The sequence below is a fragment of the Candoia aspera genome, chromosome 1, assembly GCF_035149785.1.
Source record: "Candoia aspera isolate rCanAsp1 chromosome 1, rCanAsp1.hap2, whole genome shotgun sequence".
Classification (NCBI taxonomy): Eukaryota; Metazoa; Chordata; class Lepidosauria; order Squamata; family Boidae; genus Candoia; species Candoia aspera.
This window is the reverse complement of record NC_086153.1, coordinates 112,008,621-112,027,499: the sequence shown is the minus strand read 5'-3', so window position 1 is coordinate 112,027,499 and position 18,879 is coordinate 112,008,621. Positions and strand designations below refer to the sequence as shown.

General features: G+C 41.8%; 1 protein-coding gene across 1 annotated transcript in view; it reads left to right on the top strand.

The window, feature by feature from the left end:
- The first annotated feature begins 17,113 nt into the window (after positions 1-17,113).
- The window catches only part of FUT9 (fucosyltransferase 9), an 82,900-nt gene continuing 81,134 nt past the window's right edge, over positions 17,114-18,879 (top strand). Inside the window, exon 1 of the mRNA XM_063291048.1 lies at positions 17,114-17,255. Within this exon, the coding sequence (XP_063147118.1) occupies positions 17,114-17,255 (142 nt within the window). The remainder of the gene's footprint in view (positions 17,256-18,879) is intronic.

The window sequence follows — 18,879 nt, the reverse complement described above, 5'->3', positions numbered from 1 at the left end:
GGCTCAGTGAGTTGGGGGTGGGCGGCGTGGTTTTGCACTGGTTCACCTCCTTTCTCCAAGGCCAGTCCCAATCGGTGGTGATGGGGAGAGATCCGACCCTCGACCCCTCCATTGTGGGTTGATGCAGGGTTCGGTTCTCTCTCCTCTCCTATTCAACATCTACATGAAACCACTGGGTGAGATCATCCATCACTACAGGATGAGGTATCATCTATATGCTGACAATACCCAATTGTATATCTCCATCCCAGGTGAGGTAAGTGATGCTGTGACTGCCCTCTCACGGTGTCTGGGGGCTGTAGGGGTCTGGATGGGGAACAACAGGCTTCAGCTGAACCCTGGTAAGATGGAGTGGCTGTGGGTTAAGGGCTCTTCCGTATCCGGGACTTTGTCATCTTTGGTTCTGGATGGGGTTGCACTGCCCCAGACAGACCCAGTGGTAACTTAGGGGTCCTCATGGACTCATGGCTCCTGCTGGAAGAGCAGGTGGCAGCTGTGGCCAGAAGGGCCTTTGCACAGCTTCATGTGGTGCACCAGTTATGCCCTTTCCTGGATCAGGAGGCCCTTCGAACAGTCACTCATGCCCTTGTTATCTCCCATATAGACTACTGCAATGCGCTCTACATGGGGCTACCCGTGAAGAGTATCTGGAAGCTTCAGCTGGTCCAGAATGTGGCCACGCAGGCTATTTTGCCGCCCCTAGAAGGGCACACGTAACACCTTTGCTACACGAGCTGCATTGGATACCAGTCTCTTCCGGGTTCAATTCAAGGTGTTGGTTATCACCTTTAAAGCCCTACATGCCATGGGACCAGGTGACCTGAGGGACCGCCTCTTCCCCGCTTCATCAGCCCATCCCACCCAATCATGCAGAGCGGGCATGCTACAGACCCTGTCGATAAGAGAATTCCATCTGGCGGGGTCCAGGAGGTGGGCCTTCTCTGCAGTAGCACCTGCCCTTTGGAACATCTTGCTCCCAGAGGTGAGATTAGCTCCATCGCTCCTAGTCTTCCGGAGGAATTTGAAGACCTGGCTCTGCCACCGGGCTTGGGGCAGGGAGGAGAATAGTCAAACTTGGGGTTGGCTAGTGCCTTGAAGTGCCCCTCCTACTCAATGTCTGAATGAGACCACAGCCATCTGGATTTTATTATATTTGGTAGTAAAGGTAAAGGTTTCCCTTGACGTAAAGTCCAGTCGAATCCGACTCTAGGGGGCGGTGCTCATCTCCGTTTCTAAGCCTTGGAGCCGGCGTTGTCATAGACACTTCCGGGTCATGTGGCCAGCATGACGACTCGGAACGCCGTTACCTTCCCGCCGAAGCGGTACCTATTGATCTACTCACATTTGCATGTTTTCGAACTGCTAGGTGAGCAGGAGCTGGGATTAACAACGGGAGCTCACCCCGCCGCGCGGTTTCGAACTGCCGACCTTCCGATCGACAGCTCAGCGGTTTAACCCGCAGCGCCACCGCGTCCCTTATTATATTTGGTAGCTCTGTGAAATTGTTTTATAGTGGGTTTTATATTGAAATTTTATTATATATTTATGGTTTTATATGTAAACCGCCCAGAATCCCTCCAGCCGGAGATGGGCAGTGACAAATTTGATAAATAAATAAATAAGTGTACAAATAAATAAGTATACTATACTATACTTATAAGTATACAAATAAATAAGTATACAAATAAATAAGTATACTATACTATACTATACTATACTATACTATACTATACTATAGTATAGTATAGTATAGTATAGTATAGTATAGTATAGTATAGTATAGTATAGTATAGTATAGAAAAAATCTTTCCACTCAGTGTCACATACAAGATCAACTGGTTAAACAAACAGATGTTTGTTCCATAATAGTTCTGAACTTTGTTTCAGTTATTTCTCAGCAAGCAGTAACTTCACTCCATTAGTCTTTTATGGAACAACTGGTTAGACTTTAATTTCAGGACTAACCTGCAATCTTCTCTGAATGGAACTTTGTAATTTCCCCGCTGAAATGTCTGTTGTATCTTTTAGGGACCCCCCCCCCCACCTCCATATATCTCTATAGCAGATGCTTGCCTACCGCTGAATTCATTTGCTACAGGAAGTATGTTTTCTTTTGTGAAAACAAGACTAGCATAATACATTTTGCAGCTTGAGATAAACAGCAAAATATCACACACACACAATGCACGGACCTTGTTCATGTGCCAAAAATGAGTCCACTAGCAACTACCTTTTTTCTTTTTTTAACATAGCAGTGGATAGAACCTTCCTGCAGCAACTGTCACTTAGAAAGAGTTCTTGTTGTCGTTGCTACTGTTTTGTATTATGAAATAAGTGTGTGCATGCAGGTGCACATGTGCCATTGGGATGTTATTTAAGAAGACTGTTATTGTGATGATAGTTGAAAAAAAATGATGTTTCTCAAATATTTCACAGTGAAGCACAATCTCGGTTTCCAAGAATGTCACAGACCTCAAAGGCGTTCTTAGAAAATAAACACAATAGCAGACTGCAGCCAACTGCTTTTTAAGTACTGTCTTCTGCAACATTACCAAAACTATACAAACACTAAAACTGGCTACAGTATCTGTTAGGAGGGAGATTAAAAATTGTTTTTAAATGGTTTCACAGCATTAGTAATTTAGCGTTGTTGAGAGAGTACTCATCTGCCCAGAAAGCAAAATCAAACACAGGCTGAGGTGAAAGCCTCCAGGCAAACTCGAAAGGTTAACAGGAAGCAACCTCATTAATTGGGCTTCTGGTAAAAGAGTGTTTCGTGACTGATCGTGCCCATCATGGCTGCCAATTTCTGAGGGGTCTCAAAATTCAGGATGTGATACAAAACGGTTGGAGACTTTTGGCTTAAACGCAGCACTGTAAATCAGTTGATGGGCAAATGTACAAGAAGTTATTTTATTTATTTATTTATTTAATTTATACACTGCCCATCTCACTGAGTAAGTGACTCTCAGTGGCTTACAAGGAAAAAAGAGAATAAAAAAATCTTACAAAAAATACACAAAGTTAAAAAAGACAGAGAGAGCATACTAAAGTCACCAAGCACCCCCAGGGCTGCATACAACTATTGGATCCCCATGCAGTTACCATTAAGCTACCCTTTAAGCTACCGTTAAAGATAGATTTAGTCATGTTAGCGCAATGAAAAAAGGGATTCCATGATCCTTTACTTGCCTGAGCAAAGTCGTGGTTCTTAAACTGTTTGACCCAATTATCCCTTTTCCCCATCTTGAATAATGTCATTAGCCCTTAAAAAAAAAACAGACTCTGTTGTTCTACTGAAATATCTTGGCAGTGGCAGTCCCAAACTGGATCCTCAACTCATAAACAAGCAATTACAAATTGCTCCATTACTCCCAGGATATGCCCAAATTACCTCCTAGTGGAGAATTACCCTCATTTTAAGAACCACTGGCCTAAAGAATAGCATTACAAAATAAAGACATCTATGGGGACATGTGATAAAATGTTATTAAACATGGAGTGGAAAATAGATGAAAATCTGTCAGGTTATAACTCTAACCTCTTTCCAGAACCCACCTGAAGTGATTTCTGAGAATCGGGGTATTATGTGGGTAAGTTACAAAGCAAATAATTACTTCTTATCCGAAGTTTTATGTTGGGCATATTTTCTACTTGCTTCAGTATATGAAATAGTTAATATCCGTACTCCAAAATTCATTTGGACAGCAGTAATAACATTTTGTTCTTATTTCCTAAAAACTTAACAAGGATCATAAGTATTTTGAAAAAGTAAAATAGAAAGTTAATACTTAAAAATAGCAACAAGCAAGCTTTTTGTTTCTAAATTCTAAGCCTTATATCTATATTTAAGCTTTAACATTTAAATCCAATCTAATCCACACCAAAAATATGCATAATCTTACTAAGAGCACAGCTGCAGAGGAAAGGTTGAGATAAATGCTATTTCTCAATGTTAGGCGTGTGTGTGTGTTTGGGTGAGTGGGTGTCCACTTTCCATTTTACTTGTATTTATATAGCTTTTCACAAGGTGTTAACTAGAAACTCCCTTTCAAGGTCTGTACGCAAAGGTAACCCCAAACATCTTCAGAAGGTTTAACTGTAAACCTATTTCGGAGGGCCTGCTCAAAACATTTTTAGAGGACAGCACCCACAGAGCTCCTGGCTCAAGCTTTTAACATGGAAAATTCCATACAGGGTTCCTGATTTAAACTGTTAACAATGGAAAGTCCCTATCTGCCTTTCCAAATCCACCACAACTGAGTTAGGACTTTATAAAAGTTAGGATTTTACATTTAGCTGCTATTTATTAGAAAGTTCCACAGATGCTGTTGATAACAGACAAGGATACTTTGTTTCAGCTAATTGCATTCCCATTCCTTTTCCTAGGATGCTAGTAGAGGTAATCTGTCTTTAGTGACTGCCTCATACAGTGACCATTTGCAGTTACGATGGTGATAAAAAACTAACTTCGCAACCAATTCTTGTATTTATGACCTTCACATGTCTGTAAAGCAAAGGAAAGCTGAAATAAGATCATAAGCACAGTCATGGTTTCACTTACCAACTGCTTTACTTAATGGTCAGTTGCCAGTCCCAATTGTGGTCACTAAACAAGGACTACCTGTATTTAATAATAGCTGATATAATTGTCTTTTACAATCATCTCCTGACACCCCTCTAAAGCAATTTATTGGCATAATTCTGAATGTTAGTGAAGTCTCTTAAGCATGATAATGAAATAAAATTCAAGTGGGAAAGTGTCAGGCAATAAATAATAGTTTGTTGTTGTTGTTTATTCGTTTAGTTGCTTCCGACTCTTCGTGACTTCATGGACCAGCCCACGCCAGAGCTTCCTGTCGGTCATCAACACCCCCTGCTCCCCCAGGGACGAGTCCGTCACCTCTAGAATATCATCCATCCATCTTGCCCTTGGTCGGCCCCTCTTCCTTTTGCCTTCCACTCTCCCTAGCATCAGCATCTTCTCCAGGGTGTCCTGTCTTCTCATTATGTGGCCAAAGTATTTGAGTTTTGCCTTTAATATCATTCCCTCAAGTGAGCAGTCTGGCTTTATTTCCTGGAGGATGGACTGGTTTGATCTTCTTGCAGTCCAAGGCACTCTCAGAATTTTCCTCCAACACCACAGTTCCAAAGCATCTATCTTCCTTCTCTCAGCCTTCCTTATGGTCCAGCTCTCACAGCCATATGTTACTACAGGGAACACCATTGCTTTAACTATGCGGGCCTTTGTTGTCAGTGTGATGTCTCTGCTCTTAACTATTTTATCGAGATTTGTCATTGCTCTTCTTCCAAGGATTAAGCGTCTTCTGATTTCCTGACTGCAGTCAGCATCTGCAGTAATCTTTGCACCTAGGAATACAAAGTCTTTCACTGCTTCTACATTTTCTCCCTCTATTTGCCAGTTATCAATCAATCTTGGTTTTTTTGAGGTTTAGCTGCAAACCAGCTTTTGCACTTTCTTCTTTCATCTTCATCATAAGGCTCCTCAGTTCCTCTTCACTTTCAGCCATCAAAGTGGTATCATCTGCATATCTGAGATTGTTAATGTTTCTTCCAGAGATTTTAACTCCAGCCTTGGATTCCTCAAGGCCAGCTTGTCACATGATGTGTTCTGCATACAAGTTGAATAGGTAGGGTGAGAGTATACAGCCCTGCCGTACTCCTTTTCCAATCTTAAACCAGTCCGTTGTTCCGTGGTCTGTTCTTACTGTTGCTACTTGGTCGTTATACAGATTCTTCAGGAGGCATACAAGATGACTTGGTATCCCCATACCACTAAGAACTTGCCACAATTTGTTATGGTCCACACAGTCAAAGGCTTTAGAATAGTCAATAAAACAGAAATAGATGTTTTTTTCTGAAACTCCCTGGCTTTTTCCATTATCCAGCGGATATTGGCAATTTGGTCTCTAGTTCCTCTGCCTTTTCTAAACCCAGCTTGTACATCTGGCAATTCTCGCTCCATGAACTGCTGAAGTCTACCTTGCAGGATCTTGAGCATTACCTTACTGGCATGTGAAATGAGTGCCACTGTTCGATAGTTTGAACATTCTTTAGTGTTTCCTTTTTTTGGTATGGGGATATAAGTTGATTTTTTCCAATCTGATGGCCATTCTTGTGTTTTCCAAATTTGCTGGCGTATAGCATACATTACCTTGACAGCATCATCTTGCAAGATTTTGAACAGTTCAGCTGGGATGCTGTCGTCTCCTGCTGCCTTGTTATTAGCAATGCTTCTTAAGGCCCACTCAACCTCACTCTTCAGGATGTCTGGCTCTAGCTCACTGACCACACCGTCAAAGCTATCCCCGATATTGTTATTCTTCCTATACAGGTCTTCTGTATATTCTTGCCACCTTTTCTTGATCTCTTCTTCTTCTGTTAGGTCCTTGCCATCTTTGTTTTTGATCATACCCATTTTTGCCTGGAATTTACCTCCGATGTTTCTAATTTTCTGGAAGAGGTCTGTTGTCCTTCCTATTCTATTGTCTTCTTCCACTTCCATGCATTGCTTGTTTAAAAATAATTCCTTATCTCTTCTGGCTAACCTCTGGAATTTTGCATTTAATTGGGCATATCTCCCCCTATCACTGTTGCCTTTTGCTTTCCTTCTTTCTTGAGCTACTTCTAGTGTCTCAGCAGACAGCCATTTTGCCTTCTTGGTTTTCTCTTTCTTTGGGATGTATTTTGTTGCCACCTCCTGAACAATGCTGCCAACTTCTGTCCAGAGTTCTTCCGGGACCCTATCTACTAAGTCCAGTCCCTTAAATCTATTCTTCACCTCCACTGCATATTCCTTAGGAATATTAGTGAGCTCATATCTTGCTGATCTGTGGGTCTTCCCTAATCTCTTTAGTCTGATCCTAAATTGTGCAAGAAGAAGTTCATGATCTGAACTACAGTCAGCTCCAGGCCTTGTTTTTACCGACTGTACAGATGTCCGCCACCTTTGGCTGCAAAGGATGTAATCAATCTGATTTCGGTGTTGTCCATCTGGTGAAGTCCATGTATAAAGCCATCTCTTAGGTTGTTGGAAGAGAGTGTTTGTTATGCAGAGTGAATTGTCTTGGCAAAATTCTATCAGCCTATGTCCTGCTTCATTTTGTTCTCCCAGGCCATACTTACCTGTAATTCGAGGTGTCATTTGACTGCCCACCTTAGCATTCCAGTCTCCTGTGAGGAAAATAACATCTCTTTTAGGCGTGTTGTCCAGTAGGTGCTGCAGATCCTCATAGAACTGCTCTACTTCAGCTTCTTCAGCATTTGTGGTTGGGGCGTATATTTGGATCACTGTGATGTTAGATGGCTTGCCCTGAATTCGAATTGAGATCATTCTATCGTTTTTTGGGTTGTATCCAAGCACTGCTTTAGCCACTTTACTATTAATTATGAAGGCTACTCCATTTCTTCTGTGGTCCTCTTGTCCACAGTAGTAGATCTGGTGGTCATTTGATGTGAAGTGGCCCATTCCAGTCCATTTCAGTTCACTGACACCCAGAATGTCTATCTTTAATCTTGACATCTCACCAATAACCTCATCCAATTTGCCCTGGCTCATAGATCTTACATTCCAGGTTCCAATGGTGTGTTGATCCTTAGAACATGGGATTCGCCATTCACCACCAGCACCGTCGGCCGCTAGCTGTCCTTTCGGCTTTGAGCTAGCTGCGTCACCACATCTGGGGCTAGGTGAGCTCATCCTCTGTTCCTCCCCAGTAGCATTTTGACCATCTTCCGACCTGGGGGTCTCATCTTCCGATGGTATACCGACATATCTCTGGTTGTACTGATCCATTTAGTTTTTACGGCAAGAATACTGGGGTGGGTTGCCATTACCTTCCCCAGGGATCGCATTTAGTCTGACCTCTCTGTCATGACCTTCCCGTCTTGGGTGGCCCTTCACGGTTTAGCTCATGGCATCATTGAGGTGCTCAAGCTCCAGCACCACGACAAGGTAACGATCCTTTGCTGAAGAAATAATAGTTTACGAGTTAAAATTTTGTTGGTTTTATTACTAAAATGCAAACAATACATTTTCTTTCCGGCGGCATCTGTATATACTTCTTGGCAGAGTGCTGCAAGATGTACTGTCTTTGAAAGTAAAGTTCCTGTCTTTGTTGAACTGCAATACTCTCAGATGTATAGCTGAGTCAGCTGTTACCTCTTTCTCTTCATTATTATTAAAAGTGATTCAAGAACAAGGGAGTTTATTAGCTGGTAACCAGTGGTTATGTCCAGGTCCATGCTAGCAAGATATTCAAACATGTTGGAAGTCTTGGCAAATCCAGCATGCCTCATTAGCATGTAAATTGAGTTTTCCCAGGATGCAATTGTCCCAGGATGCAACTCTCCATGCTTGTTAGAGGAAGCTGTTTGTTGCCACTCCCACTTCCTCTCTCTTCTCTTCCTCCTTCCACCAAGGGAGAAGCACCATGTTTTGGCTGCTCCTTCCTCCATCTTGGGCCATGTGGCTGGGCCTAAGAAAAGAAGGATTTTTCCCCTATCTTCCACGCAGCTCTTAGCAGCTGTAGGGCTACGGGTGAATTATGTTTAGGGACAAAAGAAGAACAAAGATTTCATCTTTTCCACCAAACATGGATGTAACCAAACCAAGAACAAAGTTAGTAAGATATTCTTTTTTACTTCTTAACCTACTCTGTCTAAGCGTGTGATTCTTTATGCTTGGGAGGGCTGAGTGTGTAAGATCAATAACCTGTGTTTCTCTGACATGTTCATTAAAGCTATCTAAGATAATATTCTTTTTCTGTGTGCAGCTTCTCAGCTATGTTAAGCTCTGCTCCATTTCAGTGGTTCTAGCAGGCCACTAATTGGCTTCAAAACAATCCTCAGTTGAATTACACTGTCCTAATGGACAGGATAGGTGAAAATCTCAACCTTAGCTATGGGCCGCTATTACGCTGAGATCTCTCACTACTGTAGTTAACGCTTTTAAGTAGCTTCCTGCAAATGATGCATTATTTTTACAGAATAATCAAATCTCTCAAATACAAAAAAATGTAGATTAGATACTTTCACATCAACTTCTTTTAACACTTTCCAGCATGAAGCAAAAAATTCTGATTTGCAAATAAGACCACGTACTATAAGAACCATACCAGTGCTCCCAAACTCCACACTTTTTAATGTTGAGCTTGGTCTTCCCTAGAGTTGTTGAGAGTCAGATGGCATACAAGTTCAATAAATTATTAACTATAATATTATTAAATACAAAATGCAAAGCAATGCTTGCAAATAAATCAATTTTTCTGGTTTTACCTAATAGCAGCAGGGACCTTTTTTGGAATAAGTTTGTAAAACCTTACTTCCTAATAACATTAACATGTTGTCTTGGTAATACTAATTAGGCTAGCTTGCTATCATAAAATTCACAAGGATCTTATAAAACTAATGAAAAACTCACTGTTTCAAGTTGATTCAATGTCTGAAATGAATCTACTTGTTAGAGAAGTATCTAATTAAAAACATTCTTACTCAGTTACTGTTTTCTTAAGAACACAAAAAGAACAATCACAATCCCAAAAATTATGCCAAGTGAAGAAATCAGTCTCATTAGTCACTGGAGGACTAAGCTTTTTCTAACCATTTAGTTAGAAAAACTCGAGAACTGGCTCTTGATTCAGTCCTTAGTTTTATCAAGCTTGTTTCTTTCCTAGACCATTTTTTCAACAAGGGTAGATGAGGTAAATTCACTCTTCAAGATGATCCATCTTGAGGAAGCTCTTCAAGGCTTCTGATTATAAGTTATACTTCTTTCCCGTACCCACCTGGATGGATTTCTGAAAATCAGGATATTCCATGGTTAAGTCACAAAATGAACAATTACTTCTTATCAGAAATTTCACTATGGGACCAGTTGGGTTTATTTTCTACTTGCTTCAATAAATGGAGAGCAATAACAACATATAGTTTGTCTTTCTTAAAAAATTAACAAGGATCAAAAGGAATCCAAGAAAATAGATAAAATGCTTAAAATAAAAATAAGCAAGTTTTGGTATCCCATATCAATTTCTAAACCTTGTATCTAACATTTAAATCTGATCTAATCCACATAAAAATATGCCTTATCTTACCCAGTTAGTGCACAGCTGTGGAGAAAGGGTTGCGGTGAATGTTACATTCTCAGTGTTCGGACATGTGTGTGTGTATGTGTGTTCATTTTCTATTTTACTTACACTTATATATCTTTTTTAAAAAACTTTTCAATTGTGTCCAATTCTTGAAGACTGCCTGGACAAGTCGCTGCACTTTTCTTGGCAAGGTTTTGCAGAAGTAGTTTGCCACTGCCTCCTTCCTAGGGCTGAGAGTGACTGGCTCAAGGTCACCCGGCTGGTTTTGTGCCTAAGGCGGGACTAGAACTTATGGTCTCCTGGTTTCTAGCCTGATACCTTAACCACTACACCAGACTGGCTTTTTACTTTTTACTAGGTCTTAATACAAAATGCCCTTTCAAGGTCTGCACCCAGAAGTAACCATAAACATCTTTAGGAGGTTTAACCATAAACCTTTTTCAGAGGGCATGCCCAAAACTTTTCAAAAGGGCTGCACCCATAGAACTCCTGGCTCAAGCAGTTAATAAGGAAAACTCTCTTCTTTAACTTTAGAAAAGCCACATGATTAAATAAGGACATTGCCTTAGTTGATACATATAAAAAAAGCTTCACAGACCCTTTTGATAATACACAATACTTTGTTCCAGCTAACTGAATTTCCATCTCTTTTCCCAGATGTCTGATATGTCTTTTACAATCATCCCCTGACATTCTCCCCCCACTTTTAATATCAAAATGCAGTATATCCAATGCAATGGAAAGGCAGAAAGAGAAAAAGAAAAAGCTTCTTCACCCAATATATACTTGACTTCATAGCCGTCAAATATTAGGCACTTTACTCCTTAAAAAAAAAGTACTTTGTAATGTGTGGGAACCTGTATGAAGCAGTGCTGTTCAAATAATTAAAGCAGCCAGATCTTTTTCATTGCACAAGCAAGTATTTTGTACACTGTCTCAGTGTGTATATACATGCAATGCCACTTCACTTTGGTTTTTCCCAATAATGGCTGTGTATGCAGAGATCACTGGGGGTAGATGTGGTTATAGTCTGGACCTGTGCTGTCTTAACTACCAAGTAAACCTATCCATGTGTTTATTAAAAGAATTAAAGGTAGTTAAGCATTTGGCAGGTAACAACTCACTGCTGGTGGGATGCACTCAAATCAATTGCAAATTGTGTAGAACTCAAACAATGCTTTCCTATTGGTTTATATTTTCCCAATAAAATGTATTTTATTAGCCACTCTAGAGAAGGGTAACAGTGTGGTAGGATTTAAAATACATAAATAAGAGTTCTTAGCATAACCCCATATAATTCGGGACCCTTTGAAGAAGAAGAATGAAGGATGATGTTTCTCAAACTATAAGTGCTTAAGTAAGAATATTCTGAGCCATTACTGGTCCTAACGTATAAACATAGGAACACTAGTAGCATTTTCATTCATTCATTCATTCATTCATTCATTCATTCATTTTATATAGCTGCCCATATCACATGATTAAATACAAATACAGATATTGAATTTGAAACTTTGTGGATCTGAAATAGTTCCAGAAGTCTGTAGTTGTTTTTAATTTTCTGGCTACTGCATAGTCTAAAGAGTCACAACTTGATAACTTGTTTAACAATAAAGAAAAAGAATGCATTGCTTCCACCATCTAATATTTGAAAGGATATGGGGGAAAAAAAACTGCTATCATAGCTTTCTCTTTGAATTGAGGATATTTGGGTGCTATTGTATTGATAGCTGAGATATTCCCTCTTTCTGAATGGAGACCAAGGCCTTAATAGGACCATTGGATAAAATAGAAAATCCCCAGGAAAACTCAGAAAAATATCCCAAGTCATTCACTCTCTCAGATCAGACCACCAATCTTGAAGAAGTGAAGGTGGCTTTAAAGACAAATTTGATCGCTAAGGACATTAAAATAATTGTATTGAAAGCTATAAAATCTTGTGCAGCTCTCAAGAAAGTTTTATAGGAACCATAAAGCATCCAAGATCTCTAATATTATAGTCTCAACTGGCATCAGGATAGAGAGACTAACAACAAACCCTTTTAAGTCCCTAGCATTAGGTACAGAAAACTGGCTGACTATTAAGGCAGGTTGATCTAATGGAATCTTTACAGAACCTATATACGGGTGGTCCTCACTTAACTACCGCTCATTCAGCAACCATTTGAACTTACTATGGTGCTGAATGAGTGGTACTTACAAGTCCTCATACTTACAATGGTTGCAATGTCCCCGTGATCATGTGATTGTGATCCCGGCGCTCAGCAACCAGCTCATAATTGTGTCACAGTGTCCTGCAGTCATGTGATTTCCATTTGCAACCTTCACTGCCAGCTTCCAATAAGCAAAGTCAATGGGGAAGCTGGCAGGGGGTCGCAAACGGTTAACATGTGACATTCCACTTAATGACAGGGTGGGATTTGCTTAATGATGGCAACGGGAAGTACCAGAACTGCTGTTGCTAAGCGCTATAGTCACATGATGTCATGCTTTACAACCGCATTGCCTAGTGATGGAAATTCTGGTCCCACTTATCGTCATTCAGTGAGGACTACCTGTAGCTGCATTCCATGTGATATGAAACTTTTTGCCTCTCTCTGCAGAGCCCAGACACTGGAAATAACATCTACTGCACAGTGGAGAGCATATATAGGTAGTCCTTGCTTAATGACCACAACTGGGACTGGAATTCAGTTGCTAAATAAAGCAGTCATTAAGCGAATCCAACCTGATTTAGTTAAGCAAATCACACAGTTCTCCATTGATTTTGCTCACTAGAAGCTGGCTGGGAAGGTCGAAAATGGTGATCATGTGACTACATGATACTGCAATGGTCATAAATGCAAACTGGTTGCCAAGTGCCCAAATCATGATCATGTGACCACAGGGATGCTGCAATGGCCGTACGTGTGAGGACTGGTTGTCAGTTTTTCCAGCACTGTCGTCTGAACAGTCACTAAACAAACGGTTGTTAAGCAAGGACTACCTGTAATTGTTTTTTTTTATTATTGAAAGTAGTAGTGGAGATTGTTATGGACTGGAGCAAACTGAAATTATTTTTCCCAGTCAAGATTTCTATTATTCTGTTACTAATAGAAGCAGTGAAAACAGTGATCTCATTCAGGATTGTTGGACAGATTGTTGGGCACCTCCAGTTTTACTATGACCCTCCCAGCCTACCAGACAGCAGTGTCAGACCTCTTTCTCCTGGGGTTTTCCTTTCTTCACCCTTTCAGGAAGCGCCTTTGGAAGCCAGGATCCTACTAGTCTTTGAGTACACAGATGGATGTGTACACCTATGTGTACTTATGTGCATAGATAAGTCAGTGCCCAAATTATTGAATTTTGCATGCAGACCTTGAAATAAATTTGAAATTGAAACTCTAATTTCACCTCACTTTCACCTAATTTAGGAGCTGTTCACACACATGCTCTGTCACATGTACCTAAAAAATCTGAAGGCATGTAAAGTAAAATTCAAATTGTTAAGAAGGTAGATTTGACCAGCTAAAACACAAACACCAAGAGAAAATAATGAAGGAATCATCATCCAACCAGAAACAATAATCAAATGTCATTTAAAACCAATGTTACTGTCCAAAAATTTTGTGTAATACAAATGTGCAAATGCCATATCGGAACAAGTTGTCAGATTAGTTGGCAAAATGACCATCCTCTGAGCTTTCTAAGAAATAATTATTTAGGATTTAGGCAGTTGTCAGTCATGTTTCAATCGTAGCATCTCCTGACGCAGAGCAACATTTAATCTAGGCATCCCTTCAACCAGAATTGAGACTTAGAATTCTGATGATTGCAAAGGGAGTTGTGCTGTTACAAAAACCAAAAACATGCTTCATTTTCTTGAATCAGTCAAATAAAATTTTAAAATCAGGAGAGTGTGAAAATGATACTGGAGGATGTCCTCCCAAGGCTAGAAGATGCCCAGTTTGCTACAGAAGCAGACAGCAACAAGTAATACTAATGCTTATGACTGGCCAGATTAAAGCAAACAGGATGTCCAGCTGTTGATGTGGCCAGAGGCAAAAGGAAATGTGTGCTAGGAGAAAACAACCAAAAATCTCCTGGTTCACATTTATCTGTGTACTTTTGTCCAATTTGTACATTTTTTTCTGATTTCCATTTTTTATATTATTTTCATGAATACATTTATTCTTAGTTCAGTTCATTTCCAACTCATTTTGCCACAACAGTTTGTCAGCAATTGCTTTTTAAGGCTTCTTAAATCCATGCATACGTTGACATTTCTGCTGTGACATCAGGTTTGCCTTGGTTCATGAGTCTGATACTCCACATAGCCATGGTATCTTGGCAGCATTAGATTCTCCTTTTGTCTCTTGCCACATCAGCAGCTAGACATCCTGTTTGCTTTAATCCAGCCATGTCACAAAAACACTAGTATTACTTGTTCTTGCTCTCTGCTTTTCCCCAGTAGTTCACTGGACCTGTTCCAGCCTGGGAGCGCATCTTCCAGTATAATTTTGACATTATCCTGGTTGTAAGTGGTCATTTAGTTTTCTTGGCAATGGGGTGGATTGCCATTTTTTTTCAGTAGATCATTGACTGTGCTCCCTTGTTTATTTACCTGCCTACTATAAAATCACACTCCCAATGATATAGCTCATAACATAACTGGGATGTACAAGTCCCAATACCGTTAAAAGTTAATGAAAGGATTTCTTTTAACATACTTTCCCGTAGTATATGCATTTTATCCTCTGTTCTAAAACTAGAGAATCAGATTCAAAAGTGCAAAACTGGGGTTAGAATTAAATGAGAACCCAGCAAATATCTTCCTTCTTCCAAATTGTCCAGCCCAATTAAGGACCCAATTAAGTCCTTTATGTATTTGACTCCTTTAAGTGTAAACCTGTGATATACTCTTGACTTAAAATATGAATATAAATATAAATGGAGGGAAAAAAAACTCTTAAGAGGAGTCCTGATAGATCAGGTCAAAGGTTCAACTAGTCTTGTTTTAGTAGTTGGCCAGCTGGATGTTTCTGGAAACCTTTCAACTAGAACATAGCTGCTTTCCCCACTTTTAGGTCAAAGCACATTGTTAGAAATAGGCTTTCCCTTATTCAGAACTACCTCATGTTTATTTTGCTTTTAGTGGCCCAGATCTCCAATTTACATTTAGTGACTCCTATGATGGCTGTGATCATCTGTATTGCAGCTAAAATTACAAGCAGCCTTGTAGCATCTTAAATGCTCTCAGATTATATTTTGACATAATCTCTTCTTGTTTCCACTTTATCAGATGTATTATCCTCACTTACATGTACTCAAACACATATGAACTCCAACAGTAAAAAGTTAGGTTAGCTAAAAATGAAATATGAAATGGTGGCAATCCAATTGCATCTTAGATATGGCCCAAACATAGAGAAACAGGTATTATGAAGATAAGGAACACCAGACTCAAAATCTAAGTGCCAGTCAAGGAATGTTCTGGGGAAAAAACAGTACTTGCTGATACTCATAGTTCTTTCTCCTCCTTGCCTAGTTTGTATGTTATAGTAAAAGCTTGTACTCAGGACAAGAAGCCTTTGGAAGGCTGTATTAATTACGTTTATTAACAATAATAATCTCATCAGATTTTATTATTTCTTTGTTATCCTTATTATTTTTATAAATAGCTTAAGTCTGCAAACATACCTAACACTCCTTCCTCCTCCTATTTTCCCCACAACAACAATCCTGTGAGGTGAGTTGGACTGAGAGAGAGGGACTGGCCCAAGGTCACCCTGCCGGCTTTCATGCCTAAAGCGGAACTAGAACTCATGGTCTTCTGGTTTCTAGCGGAGCACCTTAACCCCTAGACCAAACTGGCTCCATCTTCACGCATACCAAACTCTGCAATCCTGCAGTTATAAACAAAAACTTCTTCCCAGTTCTAGTATACTGTTTTTAGCAAGGGAACATGCTGGTTAGGGATTATGGGAATTGTAATCATACAGATCGATAAGGTATCAGTTGTTGGAAGTCGGTCAGCATAAAAGTTTAATAAGGAAAGGAGGAAGATGGTGCCACGAATCGGATAACTCCTCACAGATGCTGAGAACGGACCAGCCCTTCCCCACGACTTCCGAACTCAGCCCGCGTATCCTTTTATAGCATTCTACCCATCTTTGCATGGGTTTATTTGTAAAGGAGAAGAGGCAAGCACCGAATTGCAAGTTTACATTTCTAAAAATGTGCTTTTCTCACCCTGCCCAGGCCTCTTCGCACAGGCATTTCATTATGGTGAACAAAGGTAATGCGGCTTTCTGGGAAGGGAGAGCGAGCAAGCAAGCAAACAAAAAAGGGGCTATCCGTTGCAGCAATGAAAAACCCGTCTTGCGACGTCTCGTGAGCGTTGTCGTTGCTTTCGCTTGATTTTGCACAAACCCGGCTTCTCTGCGCTTACGCGAGCGAGGAAGCGTACCAGGTTTGCTCTTTCTTCACGTAGTGCAGAAATGAGGGTGCGGAAGGATGCAAAAGATAAGAGGTCGGGGAATGTCGGTTCGGCCCTTCTGCGGAATGACCTTCCAACTGAATGAGTTGCTGCGGAGCCTCAAAGGGGAAAAGGGGAGAGAAGTAAAGTCATGGAGGCTAAAAATCCTCCAAGGGAGCCTCCGCCTCCGTGACAAATAGAGACCGCGCTGCACGCCAAGCGAGAGTGAGGCTCCCGAGGCTCTTCTCGGCTAGAGCCATACGGCGAGGATGCGACCCTCGCCGCAGCAGGGTAGGGGAAAGGCCGTGACGCCAGCCGCTCTCCCAGAGCCAGGGCTCCCCCTTCGCCGCGCGACCCCGCGCGCCTCCTCTCCGTCACCACCGCCGGCAGCGCAGCCAGCCACCCTTTTCTCTACCCCCCACTCCCACCGCTGCCGCTCGTCGGCCGCGCGCGTGCGCGAGCCCCCAGCTTAGTCTTTCTCTCGACCTGCTTCTGTCTCTTTCTCTCGCTTTCGCAGAGCCTCCTCCAGCCAGCACTGGCGCCGGGCATGGGCAGCGAGAGCGCGCGCAGGAGCAGCCCGGGCTCCGCCGCTCCCCCCTGCGCCCGCGCTTGCTCCTGCTGCTCTTCTTGCCCTGTTGCCCCCAGGGCGGCGCCTCGGATGCACTCCCGCCTTTTCCCACCAAGGACGGGTGAGTGAATGAGTGGCTCCTCCTTCAGAGCACCTGCTCTCTCCGGCGGTGGGGTGGGTCGGCGGGAGCGTTCGCGCTCTCTCGGCATTCGAAGGAATTGGCGGTGCCTGTGGCGATGGTGATGGGAACTGGAAAGGGGGAGAAGTGAACGCCGTTCCTACCGCAGGGAGAGGCGCCTGCTTTGCTTTGCTTTGCTTTGCTCTGCTCTGCTTCACGCTGGACAGCCTCCTTGACGTTTCCCGAGCCTGAGAGGACTGGCGGAGACTTCTTGAAGGAAGAAGTAGTAGGGGGAGAAAGAAGGGAGTAGGCTTTCCCAAAAATGGAGATAAAAACAACAGCTCAAACCTGGAAGACACGGCTCTCCAGAAATCTCCGGAGCGCTGCCCCTTTTTGAACCACCTATTCTCTTGCACGCGTCCCATCTGACCTCCTCCCCACGCAAGTTCCCCCGCGTGTTGGTCACCTAGGGCGACCCCCGGCCCCTGTAACCCCTCTGAGCTTTCTGCCAGCCCCTCCGGTGAGCCCTTTCTGTAATGTCCCCCGATCAGTATTCATCTCCCGCTGTTTTCAGAACATTTTTTAAACTTCTGAAGGGCTGTTTTATTTTAAGGAGTAATTGAATAGAGGCTGGAGGCTCACCCCCCCCCCCCGTTACTCCTGCCTTTGCAGCCTTCTCCCCTTTCCCCCCTCCTGCTCCTCGCCGTACAATGAAGTCTTTAAAGAGATCCCTGGTTGCCCGCTAGCTTGCTGGGGTTGTGCCAGTCCTCCTCCAGCAAGCGCTGGACCTTTTCTCTGGACCCAGCAAAGAATCTGATCTATACAGAAGGAGAGGGCACGCCTGGTTCGCAAGGGCTTTTGTAATGAGACTTTGGGCATAGGTAAGTGTCCCCATGCCCCCTTAAGAGAATGCAGAAAGGTAACCAGAATGAACTTTATTGGGAAAAACGCCCTTCCTTTTCTATTTCTTGTTCTCTCTCTTTGTGTTCTTCCCTGGGTTACCGGCATGCTTTCTGTTTTCCTTTATTCCACAGTAGGCTGTGTAGTATTTTCAGAGTATTTTTGCTATTTCAGTAGTTCTCAGTGGAAGGTTGTTATGACAGCAGTTTCCCTCTCACCCTCATCACTACTTTTTATCCTCACTGTCTATATTAGGGCTATAAGATGTTGAGCTGGTTGCCAAAGTAACTATACTCCTGTGATCTTTAAATTATATGTGCTAGGTATACAAATACATATATGCATCTGAATCCTATTTGTTTCTATCCCTGTTTGTCTGCGTCTCTTGCAGTTTATGACTGTACTGAACGGAAGGAATTGTAGGATGGAATGTTTCTGGTGTTCTTTTTTGGATTTTTTTGTGTTCAGTGTTGTATTGAACTTGGAAACATGTGAAAAAGATCTTTAATTCTGTAAACAATACTGCTCTTTAAAGATTTGGATGGATACACATACACACAAACATATATATATTATAGAATTCTGATAATTCTGCAGAATGGACGGTGCCGAGTTTCACAAGATTAAGTACTGTGCATCTTTGGATGCTAGGTTGTAGATGCCCATTTTTACAGTAGGGGCAGCAGGTTTTGGAGATCTGCTGGTTCGTAGGAATCCAGATATCAAC